Source organism: Furipterus horrens, unplaced genomic scaffold (genome assembly GCF_987537825.1).
Source record: "Furipterus horrens unplaced genomic scaffold, mFurHor1.1.pri manual_scaffold_9, whole genome shotgun sequence".
Taxonomy (NCBI): Eukaryota; Metazoa; Chordata; class Mammalia; order Chiroptera; family Furipteridae; genus Furipterus; species Furipterus horrens.
Genome location: NW_028327179.1, coordinates 55,669,070 through 55,690,053, shown reverse-complemented (window position 1 = coordinate 55,690,053; position 20,984 = coordinate 55,669,070). Strand labels below are relative to the sequence as shown.

Genomic DNA, 20,984 nt, shown 5'->3' with positions numbered 1-20,984 from the left:
GTCTTATATTGTTTGTTGGAAATTGATAGTCTTGTTATATCAATTCTTTGAACAAGAAGAAGCATGTTATTTGGCATAACTTAAAGAATTCTAGTGTTATCTCTGAAGATTTAGCTGAAACAGCCAGTAGTTGTCATTACTTGCATTTTAAGTAATCCATATAAGAGGATCAAGAGGATCAGTGCCAATAACCATTCTTAATTCCTTATTTAAAAACAAAAAAGACTTGCCCTGGCTGGTATGGCTCAGTGGATAGAGCACTGGCCTGCGAACCAAAGGGTTGCCAGTTCAATTCCCAGTCAGGGCACGTGCCTCGGTTGTGGGCCAGGCCCCGAATTCGGGACACGTGAGAGGCAACCACACATTCATGTTTCTTTCCCTTTCTCCTTCCCTTTCCCTCTCTCTAAAAATAAAAAAAATAAAATCTTAAAAATAAAAGAAAAAGACTTTTTTAAAAGCAGATTTAGGTTTACAACAAAATTGAGAGGGTGGCACAGAGATTTTCCATACATCTCTTCCTCCCTCAGATGTATAGCCTCCCCCATTATCAAATCACTTACCAGAGTGATACATACATATATATATATATATATATATATATATATATTTCTTTTTTTTTTTTTTTTTTTTTTACCAAGGATGGACCTATTTTGACATCATAATTACCCAAAGTCCATAGTTTAACTTAAGGTTCACTATAGGTTTTGTACATTCTATGGATTTGAACTAATACATAGAGATACACTGTATCCATCATCATAATATCATACCAGCCCTGGCTGGTTTAGCTCAGTGGATTGAGCGTCGGCCTGCGAGCTAAGTGTCGCTGGTTCGATCTTCCAGTCAGGGTACATCAGAGAAGGAAAACTCTGACTTCAAAAAACCTCCGCTGCCTTGCGGCATACCTCTTCAGGGGAAAGGCTAAGGGAGTAAACCCCGACAGAAAATCCGGAGCCGGAGTCCCTAAGGCGGTTTGACGTTGTAGTCAACACCGGCAACTCCTGCGGCGCACCTGAACCCAAGCTGTATCGACTCCGTCTTTCCCTTGGACCCTTCAGCTGCGAAGAGAGGGGGGGTCTGCTGCATGGGCAACAGCAGACCCTCCATATTACCCTGCCCAGGCTCTGTAGCTTCAGCGTCATCGCAAGATGTCGATTCAACACGGGAGGAGACAGATACCATGTCACTCCCGAGTCGGACTGCACAGCCATTCTTGGCGGTGCAGATAGACTCTTAAGAAGCTACACCATCGTCTCTCGAGACGGACGGCTGCCGACGAATATCATACCAGTATTATTTTCACATTATATTGTACATTTGTATGGATCCACAAATTTCTAAGACTAATTCACTAGTACATGTGAATATATCTAATGCATTCTTTTTAAAAAACACATAAAGGGTTTAATTTAGCTTTAGATATTACATTGGGATGGTAATTCTAATAGAACTCCTTTGGGTTTTACAGAATAGAGCAAACTCACTGAAGTGCCCAGTGTCTGGGACAGCATAGCTTGGGAGTCACCTGGAATCTACAGAAATTTCTCCTGACTTGCCTGTGTCTGGTCCTTTCCTATACAAGGCAGGGTGACAGAACTCAGGTTAGTAAAAGCATAATTTACGAGATCATCTTTGTCTTTCTCTCTTTTTTAAAATGTTGAAAAAATAATAATAAATCATACCGAGTATTTTCAGTGCCCTAAAAATCCCCTGTGGTCTGCCTATTTATACCCACCCCTGCAACCATTAATTTTTTTATTGTCTCCATAGTTTTGCCTTTTCTAGTATGTGTTAATTGGAGTCATACAGTATGCAGCCTTTTCAGATTGGCTTTTTTCACTTAGTAATATGCATTTAATTTTCCTCCATGTATTTTAATGGCTTGATAGCTTGTTTCTTTTTAGCACTGAATAATATTCTATTGTCTGGATGTACCACAGTTTATTTATACATTCACCTACTGATGGACCTCTTGGTTGCTTTCTAAGTTCTGGCTATTATGAATAAAGCTGCTGTAAACATCTGTATGTAGGTTTTTGGGTGGATGTTAGTTTTCAACTACTTTCGGTAAATACCAACGAGTGCAATTGCTGGATTGTGTGATAAGAATATGTTTCTTATTCTTTCTTAAAGCTTGTAGAAAAGCTGACTTAGTAGATATGAGACAAAGATTACTGGTTGAGATGGTAAACATTCTGTAAAGACAACACATGCAAACAGTGTTCCAAACAACTTAGCAACTAAGACCAGGGCTATCCACTGGAATTCTGATTAGCTTTCCTAGCAGCATCTCCTCTTGCCTGTCTCCTTCACTTCCTTGCTAGCTATCTGCTGGCTCCAAAATTGCTAGGTTAGTCAAAGAAGTGCCAGATACATAAAGCAGATTGTCTTACTAAGCTAAGTTACCTTTACCTCCACCTCTTGATTTAGTTATCATGACTGAACAGGTCTTTTAAAACTAACATTTGATAATATTACCTTGCTCAGATTTGGGTTATGCTTTTTTTTTTTTTTTTTAATCCTTTGAATTTAATGCTGGTCTTATTCTTTTGACAGGGATTATGAGTCATGATCAAAATTAATTACAGTAGTCAATTGTTGAGGAGTTGCTGAAGCCTTTGGCTATAGTGCCTGCCACACAAGGCCTGAATTTCCAATTTCCCCAACACAATATGTATATAACAAAGGGGGTGCTTATGTTGACAACCCAATCAGACCCTGTGGCAGTGGAAGGCGGACAAGCTGTGGAAAGAACACTGGGCAAAGAGTTGGGAGGCTTTGGCTGGAGTTGTCTGCCATAAATAACATGATACGTCACACATAGCAAGTCAAGCATTTTTCCCACTGACAGAAACAATGCTTCCCTCTATTCTCAGGATTACTACTGAGATAAAATAAAAAGTCAGAGTGCCTTGAAAAAGTGAAAAACAGTGGCAAATATTAGTACTGTTTTTTAAAATTTGTTTAGCAAACATGTACATGCCAGGTATGCACTGTCTGCATTTCTACACTAGGCGACACCTAGCTGATCCATGAGCTGGACCCTTGGGTTACTGGGTTAGTGGGGAGACGAACCAACAAGCATGTCCTTACAGTGTGGCATGGTTGAGTCTTAGAGCTTACGCAACTACGAAATGCTGTAAGAGAACACAAGTGGCCCTGGCTAATTCTGCCTAGGAAAGTAGTTGATTTCATCACAGAGATAGTGGGTTTTGATTTGACTCCTGGAAAATGAGAAATTTGCCAGACTGAAAGGGAGTGAAAGGGCATTCAAGGCAGAAGGACCTACATGTTCAAAGGTATAGCAGTGTGACTGCATAACATTACCATCAAATTAAAATTAACCCAAATGAGAATCTACTCTCTTTCTTTTTTTTTTTTTTTTTTTTTTTTTCTTTTTATAAACTTCTTTATTTACTCTGGATAGTTTACATAACAGTGTTCAATAGCGAAGTAAGCAGATTTTACACTCACTATTACAGTATGGATAGAGGAGCCATATGAATTTTTGTTTTTAAAAGTCATCTCCAATCACTGCAATATGGCACATGAGAACAGAGATTCAGAGGCACAAAGTTAATAACTACATTTAATACTGTCAAGCATTCAAAAGATAAACGCAATTACACAGCAAAAAAAAATTATTTTGTAATTTTGACCTTTCCCAAGGATGTGCAGTATCTTTTCATGTGTCAAAGGTCTCTATAGTAAAGATTCTCTTCCAGTGATCGATCTAGGCCTCGGTCAGGAGATCGATGGTGATCACGTTCTGGTAAATGACATTTTGCATTTGGCCTTATTGTAGAGCTCAAATGATAAACATTACTTGAGTAGTTCTGGCGGCGAAGTTCCTGCACAGTCCTCTCCCTTTCAAAGCGCTCCATCCCTAGTTGTCTTTTGGTAATGTCTAAATCAGCTTCCAGTTGCATTACAACATTCCTGAACTGGGTCACATCTCTACTCTGGATGGCCATTTTATTTTCTGCCAGACAAAGGTGATCTTTAAGAAGCTGAATTTCAGATTCTTTTTCTTGAAGCGCTATCTGAGACTGATACTCTTTGTCTCCACTGGCCACCACCAGAATTTCTAGGCTCTGCATGGAGATTCTCTCACTTGTCATCTGACTCCTGAGAAGTTCTGTTTCAGAACAAGCAGAATCTAATTCATTCTCCATCATTTCAATTTCTTGATCTTTAGCAATCAGCTGTCGATTAAGAAGCTCCTTCTTTGAGTCAAGTTTAATATGAAGTTCCCTTGTGGAAGACAAGTCTGCAAGGGCAGACACTTTTTCAAACTGAACCTTCTGAAGCTCTGCTTCCATCTTTACAAGAGATTTATTTAAGGTACAAATCTGGGACTTATAAGACCTTTCTGTATTTAAGTGCCTGGGCTCAAGCAGAGGGAAGGCAGAGAGGACTGGAGACACCCGGGGAGAACCCGGCACGGTGGCCTCGAGGGGAGAACCGGAGGAGCAGCTGACTGGGTCCCAGTGCTGACTCATCCCCAGTACTGCGGGCAGACCCCCCCCCCCCCCAGAATCTACTCTCTTTCTAGGCACTGCTAAGTACTGGAGAAACAACAGTGCTTAAAATGGCCTTAGTCTCTATGTACTTTTGAATTTATTTGTTTATTTTATTTCCTATGGCTAATGTAGCAAATTACCACAAACTTGGTGGCTTAAAACAACACAAATGTACTTTTTTACAGTTTTGGAGATCAGGAGTCCTAAAATCAAGGTGTCATCTAGGCTTCATTCCATCTGGAGACTCCAGGGTACTACCTTTTTCCTTGCCTTTTCCAATCTCTAGAGGCTACTTCTATTGTTTGGCTCATGGACTTTCCTTTACCTTCAGAGCTAGCAGTGTAGTAGTATCTTCAAAACTTTCTCTCTGACTCTGGCTGTCCTGCCTTTTTCTTATAAGGACTCTTGTAATTCTACTGGGTTCACTTAGATAATGAAGGATAATCTCACCATCTCAAGATCCTTAATTTAATCACATCTGAAAAATCTCTTTTGCTCCATAAAGTTATATAGTCATAGGCTCCAGGAATTAGGCCAAGGACATCTTTCAGGGGGTCATTATTCAGCCTACCACATTCCTTCATTCAGCCAATAGTTTTTAGCTTCCCACTATTGGGCACTAGAATAAGATAGATGAGCTATTTGCTCTCAAGGATTCACCTGAGTGTTGTGGATAATGGGGCAATTACAATATATTCACTTGTGTCCTAGGTACTAGATAGATTTAAAAAAGAAGTGTTTCCTACCCTATACATCCCAAACTGACTTTCTCTCCTCGCCACACCAGACTTGCTTCATTTCAGTTGATCCTTTTAGTTGCTTCTACCAGATTTTTGAAGTTCCACTTGAGTCCTTTTTTCTTCTATATAACATATCTAATCTGTCAGGAAATCCAATCTGTTCTATCTTTGAAATATATTCAAAATCCAACTACTTCTCATCACCACCCAGGATCAAGCCACTGTCTGGATTACTGTAAGAGCCTCCTCCTGTTCTATTTCATCCTTGTGTGTTCCATTTTATTCTTGACAGAGGAAACATAAGAATCCTCTTAAAAGTCAGATTGTGTCACCTCACATAACAGCCCATTCCTCTCAGAGTAAAAGCAAGATTCTCTGGGCATTTCCCCCGACTTAGGCTTTTGCATTGGCTATGTTGTAGGCCCCAAACCTTCTTTCCCTGGATTTACATGTCCATTCCTTCACCTCTATCATGTCATTGTCCAAATGTATCCTTTTAAGGAAGCTAATATGGTTACCCCATTTAAATTGCAACTCCCCATCCCTCACTTCTGAGTCCCCTTAACTTGCTGTAGTTCTCCATTTTCCATAGTACTTACTACCTTTTAAATATTGCACATTTGTTTATTTAATTTGTCTCCCCCAAGAGAAATTTAAACTTCACAAGGTCAGAGATTTTGTATCTCAAGCACTTAGAGGCCAGTATATATCAGGTTTATAGCAAGTATTTGTTGAATGAATAAATGAAAAAAAATCACAGTGTATATCATCAGGAAACTTTTCTATGTGAGGAAAAATGATGGGCACCTCTAAAACAAATATGCACTATCTTGGATTATTTTTTTAAATTATATTTTATTGGTTATATTGTTACAATAATTTCAATTTTTTCCCCTTTGTTCCCCTCCTCCCAGCACCCCACCTCCTCCAGCTATCCCCCACCAAATCCATGCCCATGGTTCGTACATATAAGTGCTCCTGCTTCACCCTTTCATATATTTTTCTTTAAAAAAAGAAAGATTAATTATTTTAACAATAAAAAATAACAGTCCCTCCCTCTCAGATATTAAGACCCTTTATAATCTTATAAAGGACAATGGGCGAAGGTCTCAAGCTCCTCTAACTGCTTCAAGCTGGACATGGTCGTTGTCCTACCTACACTTGGGTCCAGAAATCCCTAATAAGAGTGGGGGATGTGGAGGGGATGGTGGCCTTCCCACATGGGGAAGGATTGTGCAGACTCCAGGTCAGTTGGCTATCCCTGGACAATGGCGTGCTTGGTTTAACAGGCTGGCATCCTTGTTGTATTCTGGGGGCAACAGATTTGGCAACGGGGTTAAAAGACATCATTCAATCCATAACTACTAGATGACAAAAGGCAGGTATTAATTTTTCAATGTCCCACATTAGGGAAGAAAAAAGGGGAGGGGGCTTCTTTGGAGGAAGGTGTGCCAGGCACATCTCACCTGTCCAAAACCCTTTTGCCCATTATACTTAGTTTGGGCTGAGGGAAATATTTCAGGTTTCTCCCCTCTCAGACCTCTGGGCTCTTTCGGTCCAAGCCATTAGGATAGAAAAGAGGAACCAGTTTTAAAGTGAAGCCCACAGACCACCCCATTCTTCACCAACCCAGCCACTTAGTTCAGCCAAACCATTGAGTCTCAGGAGGCAGCGCTGCAGACAGGATTAAGTGAGGCCTATACTTACAGATAATCACTCAGGTAATGAGATCATCGGCTTATGCCCTTTGAAAACAGAAAACACATGTTAATTTATGTAACATAACCCACAAAAAGTCTCTAAATCTCTAAGACTGTCTTATTGGAAAGACATCCAGTTCCAAGGCATTTGACATTCTTCTTGCCTGTAAATTAAATATCTTTGATGATACCACAGACATAGTTTAACTTTACAGAGAAGGAAAACTCTGACTCCAAAAAACCTCCGCTGCCTTGCGGCATACCTCTTCAGGGGAAAGGCTAAGGGAGTAAACCCCGACAGAAAATCCGGAGCCGGAGTCCCTAAGGCGGTTCGACGTTGTAGTCAACACCGGCAACTCCTGCGGCGCACCTGAAGCCAAGCTGTATTGACTCCGTCTTTCCCTTGGATCCTTCAGCTGCGAAGAGAGGGGGGGTCTGCTGCATGGGCAACAGCAGACCCTCCATATCACCCTGCCCAGGCTCTGTAGCTTCAGCTTCACTGGAGAGGACACTCCAGCGTCATCGCAAGATGTCGATTCAACACGGGAGGAGACAGATACCGTGTCACTCCCAAGTCGGACTGTACAGCCATTCTCGGCGGTGCAGATAGACTCTTAAGAAGCTACACTATCATCTCTCGAGACGGACGGCTGCCGACGACGAGTTTAACTTTAATGTGGAAACATATTTTAAATGAAAAGAGACTTTAAGGATGGTTAGCTGCACTACTTACTTTATGGTCTACCACTGAGCATTGTGATTTTCCTTGAATAATGATTTTTTCTCCCTAAGATTACCTCCTTGTCATTAAGGGGACTGCATTAAGTCCATTTTTAATTTATCCTGTTCATTTGCGTAAACACAACAAGAGCAGCAAATGATCACTTATGATCTTTAGTTCTGCTTTGCTGGAACTTACTCAAGGAACATTTAGGGTGACCTTCAGTCTGCCCTTCAGGGCACAGAAGCTGAGCCACATACCTGGCATTCAGCCTTGTCTGTACACACCTGTCTTTTCCAAGCCGTTATGGTTTTCCATTGTGCCTTAAGGTCCCTTCTAGCCATCTTTCAGGAAAACAACCTTCTTTCCTTCCCTGGAAAGATTGCTGTGAACCGCACAACCAATCATGGTACCAGGCTTTTCATCTCGTGGGCTGTTATTACCTTCGAAAGTCATCCCAGTTTCTCAGGGCTTTTTGGTAACAACCAGAGCCCAAGCATGTCTCCTTTAGGCATCACATTCCAGTCAAAGTCTTGGTCAAAAAAACCCCTCTATTAACAACTGGTCTTATTAGTTTTATGCAAAGAAACATGTCATTTCTTACTTCTTTAGAATGCCAAACTCTGGAGGGATGAGATAGGGAGAAAAATATACAGTGTGAAGGAAAATCCTTGTCCTTCTAATATTCACTTAACTGGCATTTCCATTCTTCATATTTTCATTTTTCCCCACTAAAAATTTTTTTTTTTATTACAGTTGTCCCACTTTGTTTCCCTCTCTTGCTTCCTTGCACCCTGTCCCCTCCTTCTCCAACATTTAGTCCCCACTCAGTTGTCCATGTTCGTGGGTCATTTATACATGTTCTTTGACTAGTCCCTTCCCCTTCTTACCCTCTTCTCTCCCTCATGCCTCCCCCCTTGTTACTGTTAGTCTACTCCTTGTTTACATACCTCTGGTTCAATTTTGCTAATTTGTTTGTGTTGTTCATTAGTTTCCTGTATTAAGTGACAGCATAAGGTATTTTCTTTTGTTGCCTGGCTTATTTCGCTAAGCATAATTCTCTCTAGTTCCATCCATGTTGTTGCAAATGGTAGAAGTTCCTTCTTTCTTTCTGCTACATAGTACTCCATTGTGTAAATGTACCACAGTTTTTTGATCCACTCATCTACAGATAGGCACTTAGGTTGTTTCCAGCACTTGGCTATTGTAAATAGTGCTGCTGTGAACATAGGGGTGCGTAGGTTCTTTTGAATTGGTGTTTCAGGATTTTTCGGATATAATCCTAGCAATGGAATTGCTGGTTCAAAAGGTAGTTCCAATTTTAGTTTTTTGAGGAAATTCCAAACTGTTTTACATAGTGGCTGCACCAGTCTGCATTCCCACCAGCAGTCCACCAGGGTTCCCATTTCTCTGCATCCTCTCCAGCACAAGTTTTTTGTTGATTTGTTGATGATGGCCATTCTGACTGGTGTGAGGTAGTATCTCATTGTGGTTTTTATTTGCATCTCTCTGATGGCTAGTGATGTTGACCATTCTTTCATGTGTGTATGGATCCTCTGTATGTCCTCTTTAGAGAAGTGTTTGTTCAGTTCCTTTGCCCATTTTTTAATAGATTTGTCTGTCTTCTTGGTGTTGAGTCATATAAGCTCTTTATATATTTTTGAGATCAATCCCTTGTCTGAGATGTTATTGGTGAATATATTTTCCCATATGGTTGGTTTCCTTTTCATCTTACTGATGTTTTCTTTACCTGAACAGAAACTTTTTAGTTTGATGTAGTCCCATTTGTTTATTTTTTCCTTTATTTCCTTTGCCTTAGGAGATATATCAGTGAAAATGTTGCTACGTGGGATATCTGAAATTTTCCTGCCTATTTTTTCCTCTAGGACTTTTATGGTGTCACGGCTTACATTTAAGTCTTTGATCCATTTTGAGTTTATTCTAGTGTATGGCGTAAGGTGATGGTCTAGTTTCATTTTTTTGCATGTCCCTGTCCAGTTCTCCGAACACAATTTGTTGAAGAGACTCTTTTCACTCCATTTGATGTTCCTTTCCCCTTTGCCAAATATTAGTTGACCATATATACCTATATTTATTTCTGGGCTCTCTATTCTGTTCCATTCATTTATATGTCTGTTCTTATGCCAGTACGAGACTGTTTTGATTACCGTGGCCTTGTAGTATAGTTTGATATCAGCTACTGTGATTCCTCCTACTGTGTTCTTCTTCCTCAGAGTTGCTTTTGCTATTTGGGCTCTTTTTTGGTTCCATATAAATTTTTGTAGTATTTGTTCTAGGTTGTGAAAAATGTCATTGGTATTCTAATAGAAATTGCATTGAATCTATAAATTGCTTTGGGTAGTATGGACATTTTAATGATGTTGATTCTTTCCATCCTTGAGCATGGTATATGCTTCCATTTATTTGTATCTTCCTTAATTTCTTTCTTCAGTGTTATGTAGTTTTCTGAGTACAGGTCTTTTACCTCCTTGGTTAAGTTTATTCCTAGGTACTTTATTTTTTATTTTTCTTGTTGCTGTGGTAAATGGGATTTTTCTTTCAGTTTCTATCTCTGAGATTTTATTGTTGGTGTACAGAAATGCCTTCGATTTCTGGATATTGACTTTGTACCCTGCTATTTTGCTGAATTCACTTATTAGTTCAAGTAGTTTTTTTGTGGCTTGTATAGGGTTTTCTATGTACACTATCATGTCATCTGCAAATAATGACAGTTTTACTTCCCATTTTCCAATGTGGATGCCTTTTATTTCTCTTTCTTGTCTGATTGCTGTGGCTATAACTTCCAACACTATGTTGAATAGGAGTGGAGAGAGCGGACATCCTTGTCTTGTTCCTGACCTCAAGGAAAATGCTCTCAGCTTTTGCCCATTGAGTATGATGTTGGCTTTAGGTTTCTCATATATGGCCTTTATTATGTTGAGGTATGCTTCCTCTATTCCCATTTTGCTGAGAGTTTTCATCATAAATGGGTGTTGTACTTTATCAAATGCTTTTTCTGCATCTATTGATATGATCATGTGTTTTTTTTCTTTCATTTTGTTTATGTGGTGTATCACATTTATCGACTTGTGAATATTAAATCATTCTTGCATCTCTGGCATGAATCTCACTTGATCATGGTGTATGATCTTTCTAATGTGTTGCTGGATCCGGTTTGCCAATATTTTGTTGAGGACTTTAGCATCTATGTTCATCAGTGATATTGGCCTGTAGTTTTCTTTCTTTGTTCTTTCTTTGTTGTGTCTTGACCTGGTTTTGGAATTAGGGTAATACTGGCTTCATAGAAAGAGTTTGGGAGTCTTCCTTCTTCTTGGATCTTTTGGAATAGTCTGAGGAGGATAGGAGTTAGTTCTTTCCTAAATGTTTTGTAGAACTCACCTGTGAAGCCATAGGGTCCAGGGCTTTTGTGTGCCGGGAGTTTTTTGATTACTGCTTCAATTTCACTAGTTGTTATTGGTCTATTCAGGCTTTCTGCTTCTTCTTGATTCAGTTTTGGAAGAATATATGTTTCCAGAAATTTTTCCATTTTCTCTAGTTTGTCAAAATTCCTGCCATACATTTGTTTGTAATAATTTATTACAATTCTTTGTATTTCTGTGGTATCGGATGTGATTTCTCCTCTTTCGTTTCTGATTTTATTTATTTGGGTCCTCTTTTTTTCTGAATGAGCCTGGTTAAAGGGTTGTCAGTTTTCTTTATCTTTTCAAAGAACCAGCTCCTACTTATGTTGATCTTTTAAATTGTTAGTTTAGTCTGTATGTTATTTAATTGTGCTCTGATCTTGATGGTTTCCTTCCTTCTACTTGATCTGGGCTTTGCTTGTTGTTCTTCCTCTAGTTCTTGTAGCTGTAGGGTTAAACTTTTTATTAGAGATTCTTTTAGCTTTTTTAGGTAGGCCTGTATTGCTATGAACTTTCCTCTCAGGACTGCTTTTGCTGTATCCCATAGGTTTTGGGTTGTTGTGTGTTCATTATCATCAGTTTCCAGAAACTTTTTGATTTCTTCCTTGATGTCATTGTTAACCCATTCATTATTTAATAGCATGTTATTCATTCTCCATGAGTTTGAATGTTTTTGAGTTTTTTCCTTGAGGTTGATTTCCAATTTTAAGCCATTGTGATCTGTGAAGATGCTTGATATAATTTCAATTTTCTTGAATTTGTTGAGGCTTGTTTTGTGTCCTACCATGTGGTCTATCTTTAAAAATGTTCCATGTGCACTTGAGAAGAATGTATATTTTGCTTCTTTGGGGTGAAAAGTTCTATATATATCGACTAAGTCCGTTTGATCTAGAGTGTTCAGTGCTTCAATGTATTTGGTGTTTCTTTGCTTCAAAGATCTGTCCATTGTTGACAATGGGGTGTTAAAGTTTCCTACTATGAGTGTGTTGCTGTCTATATCTTTCTTGGAGTCTTTCAAAAATTTTCTTACATATTTGGGTGCTCCTAACTTGGGTGCATATATATTTATAAGGGTTATATCTTTTTGATGGATTTTTCCCTTAAGTATTATGAAATGTCCTTCTTTGTCTCTTTTTATGGCCTTTACTGTGAAATCTGTTTTGTCTGATATAAGTATTGTTACCCCAGCTTTTTTTTCATGTGCATTTGCTTAAAATACTTTTTTCCATCCCTTCACTTTCAGTCTGTGTAGATCTTTTGTTCTAAGGTGGGTCTCTTGTAGACAGCACATATGTGGGTCATTCTTTCTAATCCATTCAGCTACCCTATGACTTTTGATTGGAGCATTCAATCCATTTACATTTAAGGTTATTACTGATAAGTACTTATTCATTGTCATTTTCCCCCTTTGTACTCGTGTTCCTCTCTGTCTCTCTTTTGTTTCTTCGTCTTCTTAAAGCAGACGCTTTAGTATCTCTTGCAATGCTGGTTTGGTGGAGATGTATTCTTTTAGCCTTCTTTTGTCTTGGAAACTCTTTATTTCACCTTCCATTTTGAATGAGAGCCTTTCTGGGTAGAGTATTCTTGGTTGTAGGCCTTTGTTTTTCATTGCTTGGAATATCTTTTGCCATTCCTTTCTGGCTTGTAGTGTTTCTGCTGAGAAATCTGATGATAGCCTTATTGGAGCTCCCTTGTATGTTATTAGTTGTTTCTCTCTTGCTGCTTTTAGGATTCTCTCCTTGTCTTTGAATGTTGCCATTTTAATTATGATGTGTCTTGTAGTGGGCCTGTTGGGATTCATCTTCATTGGGACCCTCTGTGCTTCCTGGACTTGCGTGACTCTTTCTCTCCTCATGTTAGGGAAGTTTTCTGTCACTAGTTTTTCAAACAGGTTTTCTATCCCTTGCTCTTCTTCTTCCCCTTCTGGAATTCCTATGATATGGATATTATTATGGTTCATATTGTCGTGCAGCTGTCTTAGAGCTTCTTTAGTCTTGTTCAGTCTTTTCATTTTGTTGCACTGTCTGGGAGTTTTTGTCTCCATTGTCCTCCAGCTCGCTGATCCGATCTCCTGCTTCCTCTAGCCTGCTTTTAATTCCTTCTACTGTTTTCTTCAATTCAGAGATTGTATTCTTCATTTCCTCCTGGCTCTTATTGATAACTTCTATGTCCTTTTTCATGCTGGTGTAATTCTCAGTAAGTTCCTTGTAGTTCTTCTGGAGTTCCTTGTGGTTTCCCTGGAGTTCTTTGTAGTTTCCACTGAGCTCACTGAGCTTCTCCATAATCCATGTTTTGAATTCCATATCTAATAGTTTGCTCCCCTCTATTTCATTTAGCACTCTTTCTGGGGATTCTACGTTTCCTTTCAATGGGGGGTTGTTTCTCTGTCTCCCCATTTTTGTGACTCTTATTGTTTGTTGGTGCTTCTTAGAATGATCTGCACCTCCTGGATCTGCGTCTGGTGGCATCAGATCATGTACCAGTCTGGCCCTAGGCAGCCTGTTGGAGACTTCCAGGGATCTACTGCCTTTGTCTGTCTTCTTTAATTGTTAACCTATTCAATCTGTGATTAGCCGTCAGGCTTAAGGACCGTGTGTGTGGCAGCTTAATTCCTGTAGGCAGGGCTTTTGCTTCCCCTCAGGCTGATGCCACTTGGAGGGGAATGGTTTGCCTGCAGTACTGGGGATGAGTCAACACTGGGACCTGGTCAGATGCTCCCCCAGTTCTCCCCTCAAAGCCACTGCACCAAACTCTCCCCAAGTGTCTCCAGTCCTCTCTGCCTTCGTGCTGCTTGAGCCCAGGGTAAGTGGGGGCCAAAATATTTTCGTATGTGATCTGCTTAAGAGCTCTTTTTCTCCTGCTGTTTCTCTCCAGCTAGCAAGAAACCCTGTGGCTTTTCGCTTTTCACAGCTGATACTATTTTACTTTCCACTCTGTTGCTGTAGGCTGGGAAGCCCAGCTGGGGGTTTAGGCCCTGCCCTTCTCAGGGGGAACCCCAGGCTGCTGAGCTGTTTCTTAGTCCCTTCAGCTGCCACCCATGTGAGCCCAGCCAGCCCTTCCACGTCTCCACACTCCCTGCTGGTCAAGTTGTGATGTAGTGGCCTTTTCTGTCTCTCCATGGTTATAAGACTTCTCTCCAGCTAGTGTTTGGTTGGTTATTCCAGATGATTTCTCCAAAATTAAGTTGTAAATCCAGACTGGTCCTGGGAGGAGGTTAGTGTAACTTCCACTTCCTCCTCCGCCATCTTGGATCTCTTAGGCAGTAGTTTTATCCTATCTTGGATTATTTGCATTTAAGTATTGTATCGACTTTAGTTGTGAGAGTCATAAAAGGTTTGCAATGGTGAGAAGTAAAAATGAACTCAGGCTTTTCTTCTGGGTGGAGAACATGTATTTGAGAAGTGAACATTTTGTTAAAGAGGAGACTCTTTCAGATTAACTCCCTGGTCTTGTTTTGCAATGAAAAAATTCAATGTCATTAATTGAGCACCTGTAACATAATGCATATTTTGCTAGACCCTTTGAACAAAACAAAGCTTTTATGGAACCATCAACCCTCCTCTTTATGGTCTGGAGAACTGGGTCACTTGGTAATTCTTGGAATGCCTCAAAAAAATAAAATTTTAGGTCCAAATGGAATGTCAGAATAATAATTTTTCTTTTTACTCTTGGTCTTCACTGAAAATTGCTATAACATAAATTTTAAAATGTGATAGCGTGTATTCTGCCAGCTTGTCAAGAAGTGTTTCTACTCTTCTGAAAACCAAAGGAACTGAAAAAACAGGTGTAAATGAAGAGTGGTAGAGGAAAAAGAATATGAAAGATTTCAAAGTTGGAAAGGAAGTTCTGTACTATTTTAAACATGCTTATTGAAGACTATGTAAAATTATTTACATTGATATCAAAGAAAATTTCTGTAAAAGCTATAATTTTTAGTGTGTTAGAGATTTTCCCACTGACGGGTGACTCCTGTCTGATGAGCCTGTCAGTGTGTAATGAATGTGCTACTTGGTTCTATTCCCTTTTCTTTTTCTCTTACCTTCTCTCCTCCTCTATCTTCCTTTTGTACAAGGATCTCAGCATCTTTTGATTTGCAGTCTTTGTGAGTTTGTTGGCAAGAATATGTAGCCTTTTCACAAGCCAAAAGGTCACATGTGCAAAGCCCTGGTTCTCTGTCGCTTAGGACAGAGGGTTAGTCCACATGCTTTTCTTCTTTATTAGGATAATTAAAATATGTGTCACAGAGAAGGCAAAGAAGTCTAAAGTGGAAATATTTATATATTTTTATTAATATATTTAGGAATAACTAATGCAGGCTATTTAATCAATTGATTTTTATGATTCTAGATATATTAGCCAAAAATATATTGAAAGGCCACTTTTCCTTTACTATGTATAGGAAAACTGAATGGTTTCATGTATAATTACATGTTAGCTATTAGAGCCAGCATGACACTTACAGATTTTATATTCTCTTTTTCTATGATGTTTTAGAATTTTATTTATTTATTTAGCTTTATTGTATCCTTCCTCTGGTTATAGATATCCAGCACATAGCCCATTAGCCATTAATGACCTATGATCCTTTTTTATTAGACATAGTTGAGAAGGTTATGGATCTTAACTCAGTTGTAAAGGAACCATTTCATTTTTGTAATTTGCAGATCATGAGACCACAGGGGAATCTTTAAATTTGATTGATGATCAATCACTCAAATAAAACATGGTAGTAAAATAATTAAGAAAAAATAAATGTAGAGCGAGGTCAGATAAACTGTTTAATAGAATTTCTCAAGCTTATTTATTTTTTAAATAATTATTTTCATTACCAGTTAGTAAGTTACTTCTAAACCAAAAAAAATTGATAAACTTTTTATGTTAGTGGCCATCTCTTGCTGTTGAGTAAAGGATTATAGATTTCTGATCTCTTTTTTGAGAATACTTACATATATGCAGGAAATATGGTGGAGTTCAGATATTATGAGTGAAATGAGAATGGTAATCATAAATAATCTCTTTTTCTTAAAGATAAAATTGGTGGTACTTATGAGTAATTCTCATTAAAATTTTTCTCCAATTAGTGAAATTGTACTTAAGAAGAAAATCAGTCCATTCCTCAAGAAACTTGATTTAGATTGAAATTTTGAGCCAAATAGTAATTAAATGAAACAAATATTTATTGACTGTCTGTCATGTGCCAGGCACATTTATAAAGTAAGTTACCTTACAATTTGCTTTCATACGTATTTGATCCTCATTGTTTTCATTTGCTTATATTTGATGCTCATGACAGTTTCAAGCAATGGGGTAAACAATATTTATTATCCCAACTTCACTATTGTTAGATTTGCGTAAGGAAGAAGGGAGAAGATGTGTAAACCAGTTCAAAGCCTTTCTGGGGGAAATCCAAGTAGGTGGGCTGAGTCTAGAGTGAATGCAGCACCAAGGGAAGGGGTAGAGAGATTTTTAAGGGTATGGAGTAGACTCCTAGGGGGCATGAGTCGCTCTGCTGGTCAGTTCCAGACATTCAGAGTGTAGGTGTTTGCGGAAACAACAATGTCCTCTGATTAGAGATGGCTTCCAGGAGATTTATGGTCCTTGTTTCTAGGAAATGCTCAAGAGAGAGGGGAAGGGGGGCAATGGGAGCATAACACTCTTTGTTTCAGCACAGGCAGTGGCTGGGGTCCTCCAAGTCCTAGTACATTCTAACAACTATGAGAGAGTAAACTAAAACCATGATCTTGCCATGACCAGATACTGGTTAGTAACAGAACAAGACAAGAAGCCAGTTCTTTGGGCTTCTTGTCCTTTGCCTTTCCCAGTATTATATGCTGCATTCTTTTTCCTGCCAGTTATCATTTGCTGCACAAATAAGTGAATCATACCCATAGTTCTCAAAGTGTGGGCCCAGGACCAACACCATCTTCATCATCTGGGGACTTGATAGATGATGTTCAGATTCTCAGGCCCAGTCATTGGTGACAAGCAAACTCTCCAAGTGATTCTGATATACACTCAAGTTTTGAAAACCACTGAACTCAAGAATAAATTTCTTTGTCAGTAAAAATGTAGGATAGGCCTGGCCGGTGTGACTCAGTTGGTTGGAGTGTCATCCTGTAACCGAAGTGTCATCCTGTAACCAAAAAGTTGAGTGTTTTATTCCTGTTCAGGGCATATATCTAGGTTGCTGGTTTGATTCCAGGGGCATGTGTGGGAGGCAACCAAAGGATGCTTCTCGCTTGCGCCAATGTTTCCATTTCTTCCTTCCTCTTGCTCTCTTTTTCTAAAGACAATGAAAACAAGTCCTTAGGATTAAAAATTTTTTAAATGTGGGGGGAGGCAGTTTATTATTTATTCATAAGAGCTGCCTTGTGGGGCAGGGATAAAGACAGTGGCCAAGTAGGTGGAAGCAGAGTCCACTTGCTCTTGCCCCCAACTTGGACACTTGGCTGACCTTCCAAAAAATAAACTGAACATTAAGTAGTATTTTAGCTGATATGAAGTTTGGAAGCCCAGGAATACAGAAGATGCTTCACAATGGGCAGTAAGGAGATTTTATAGGTTGAAGGGGAAATACCCCATGCATGGCTCCTGCAGCTGCAGACAGCCTGTTCAGAGATCGCAGCTTTGCAGCTACTTCCACTTCCAGACCCAGACCAGAAGTGACATGCATACAAAATTGGGGAAATACAGGCTACACACACTGTGAGCAGCACACCCATAGCTGCGGTCACAAATGCCAACTGGGAGAGTGCCAGAAGGAGAGGGATTTTATCTGCACCTGAGTCAGGCAAAGGAGGCAGGCTGCGGCCAGCCATGACTATGAGAGACTTAGCTTTTTGGAGAAATATTGTGTACAAAGGCCCCACAGTGATTTAATGATGCAGTGGGAGTGGCTGGGGGACTTTTTAAAAGGGAAGCTGAGGTGTGCTGGGCAGGAACCCTGCACATGGCTGCCCTGCCAGCAAGTGGAAAGAATTGAGGGTGGTTTGCTCCCACTCAGTGTAGCTGGGCAGAGAGATCAGAAAGGTGCACAGCAAGGGATTTCTTGGCCTCAGCCCAGCGCAGTTGGCAGGGCAGAGGCTGCGCAGAATGGAGAGTTTGTGACTCTGTCTGCTTTGAGGGCAGTGGGTTGGGAACTGGAAGGGTGGGAGTTGAGCACCTGAGATTATTTACAGGCAGACAGAGTCCCCTTCCCCTGGGATATCAGAGGTCAAAGTTCTGGGAAGGGAACGTTACACCCAGTCCCCACCTCCTTCAAGATTGAAAGCACCACCAACGTGGAAGATCTGGAAAACAGGCAGGTCAGGTTCAAGAACCTTTTGCAGGGTGCATATCCTCAAGAGAAAGACAGAAAGAGGAATGCCTGAAAGGCCCATTTTGAATTTCTCTCAAAGAGACAAAATACACTGGTTCCTAGGGCACAGCAGGGAGATCAGAAATTGGTGCAGCAAGGGGTAATCAGGCCCCGCCCAGCCTTGGCTCTCACACAGAATTGCCATCAACACCAAGCAGGGAAGAGCTGACCCTCTTACACAGATTGGCCCTTCCATTGAAATGGACAACTAATTGATCAGAATCTATACATTATTGGAAATAATCTGGGTCAGACCAAGACGAGTGGTGTAGGGGCAGGAGGAACACACACAGAATTTTCTCAGGAGACTGAACTGTGCCTCCCAGGGGAGGCCCAGAGGTCCCACCCTCCCGCTCGCAATAGGAGCTCCCTCTGGAGGCTGATGAAGGTAATAGAGGCAGATCCAGAAAGAGAAGTCAGAAGGCAAACTGCTAAGACAAATTTCACCTTATTCTTCTTCAGAATCTGTGTTTTTAATTCCTTTCATATAGCCTTTTAAAATTTCTTCTTTTGTTTCAATTGTATTCCAACTAATTCACTATTGTTTGTCTTTTATTTTTTATTCTTTTCATTTAGATTTTATATTAATTTTTATTTTATCGCTATTTCAAATCTCACATTGTACCCTTCCCTTGTCTTACTTCATTTTGCCTTCTTCCTTCCCTTTCTCACTGTTGTTGTAAATTTTTTAAATAATTTATTTGTTTGTTTATTTACTTATTTGTAGAGAGAGGGGAAAGGAGAAAGAGAGGGAGAGAAACATCACTTTGTGGTTGCCTCTCACTCGCGCCCCCAACTGGGGACCTGACATGCAACCTAGTCATGTGCCCTGACTGGGAATCGAATCATGTTGTTGTAAATTTTATTTTCTCCCACATTACACTTTGTTCCTATTCCTTACTCTTACTATTTCTCCTTCCTCTATCCTCTCATAAGCATTCTTTTTTCCTTTAGTCAGTTCACATTCTTTTCCCCCTCCTTATAACAGTCTTATTTCCTTTCCACCTTTATAAATTGTGGCTTGTTTGGTGTGGATATTATGGTTATTTCTGTTCTTCAACTGTGTTCCTATTTGTTGTTCACTTTTTAAAAAATTCAAATCTCATAGGTTACTCTCCTCCTGTCTTACTCCATTTTGCATTCCTCCTGCCCTTGCTTATTTGATTTTGGATTTTTTTTTTTCCCCTTCTGAGCCTGGATTCTATTCCTTACTCTTATTATTTTCCTTCCCTCTGTTCTCTCAAAATCATTTTTCTTTACTGTAGACATCTCATATTCTCTTTTGTATAATATTATTATTCTCTTGCCACCTTTCTTATTCTTTGCTCACCTGTCATTGTTATTGACCATGTTGTGGTTTTTCTGCAATTTTGTTTCCTTTGGTTCACTATATTTTAAATTTTATTTCAAACCTCATAGTGTACACATCCTTTTTCTTACTGTTTTGCCATTGCCCTTTGTTGTTTCACTTACCTTTAAAGTTTTATTCTCTCCCTTTCTTCACCTTGTTTCTAGTTCCTACTCTTATTGTTTCTCCTCCTTCTTCCCACTCAAAATCATTTTTCTCTGCTTTAGTCACTTCATATTCTCTTTTTCCTACCTTATAATATTCTTAATCTCTCCACTTTTATTAATCTTTGCTCATTTGCTGTTCATATTGTTGATGTGATGGGGGGTATTTTTGCTGGTGTGGGTTTGGCTTTCTGAGTAGTATTGCTTTGTTAACTAGCACCTGTAGAACAGCATACAAGACATGGCCAGGGCTTTGACTACCAGTCAACCAGCTGGAGGGGAGAACCCACCAACAAATGAGCCAGCAATAATCAAATCCCAAATACAACAAGAGAGCCCACATAAACTGAATAAAAGGCAATCCTAGAGCATCCAGATGAGGAGCTCAAAGAGACTGTACCACTGAGTCCCCAAAACTCCTACAACAGAGATCCACCCCATGAAGACAGGCAGGCAAAGGAGAGCAACCTGAGAGGCAGAAACAAACAAAAAGAGTCACTGAAAATGGGAAGACAAAGAAATAACCCCCAATCAAAAGGAAAGGAGGAGTCCCCAGAAAAGCAGCTAAATGAAATTGAGGCAAACAATCTATCAGACATAGAATTCACAATAATGATTATAAGAATGCTCAAGGAACTCAATGAGAACTACAGGAAACTTTGTGGGAACTACAGCATCATGAAAAAGCACATAGAAACTATGAATAAGAACCAGAAAGAAATGAACAATACAATATCTGAAATGAAAAATACACTAGATGGAATTAAAAACAGGCTAGGTGAAACAGAGGACCTAATCAGTGAGCTAGAAGACAAGGTAGAAAGAAATACCCAGTCAGAGCAACAAAACAAATAAACAAAAAGACTCAAAAAGAATAAGGATAGTTAAAGGGAGTTTCAGGACAAAATGAAACATAGCAACATTCACATCATAGGAATGTAAGAAGGAGAAAAAAAGGAGCAAGGGATAGAAAACTGGTTTAAAAAAATGACAGAAAACTTCCTTAACT

At 39.5% G+C, this 20,984-nt stretch overlaps 1 protein-coding gene across 1 annotated transcript; it reads right to left on the bottom strand.

Annotated features, from left to right (window-relative positions):
• Window positions 1-3,692: 3,692 nt before the first annotated feature.
• LOC150001792 (centrosomal protein of 135 kDa-like) lies at window positions 3,693-17,924 on the bottom strand. The gene is made up of 2 exons (XM_090286887.1): window positions 17,811-17,924; window positions 3,693-4,451 (listed from the first exon to the last, which is right to left on the bottom strand). Exons 1-2 carry the CDS (start codon window positions 17,922-17,924, stop codon window positions 3,693-3,695), a joined length of 873 nt encoding a protein of 290 aa, XP_090143013.1.
• Between the last annotated feature and the right edge of the window lie 3,060 nt (window positions 17,925-20,984).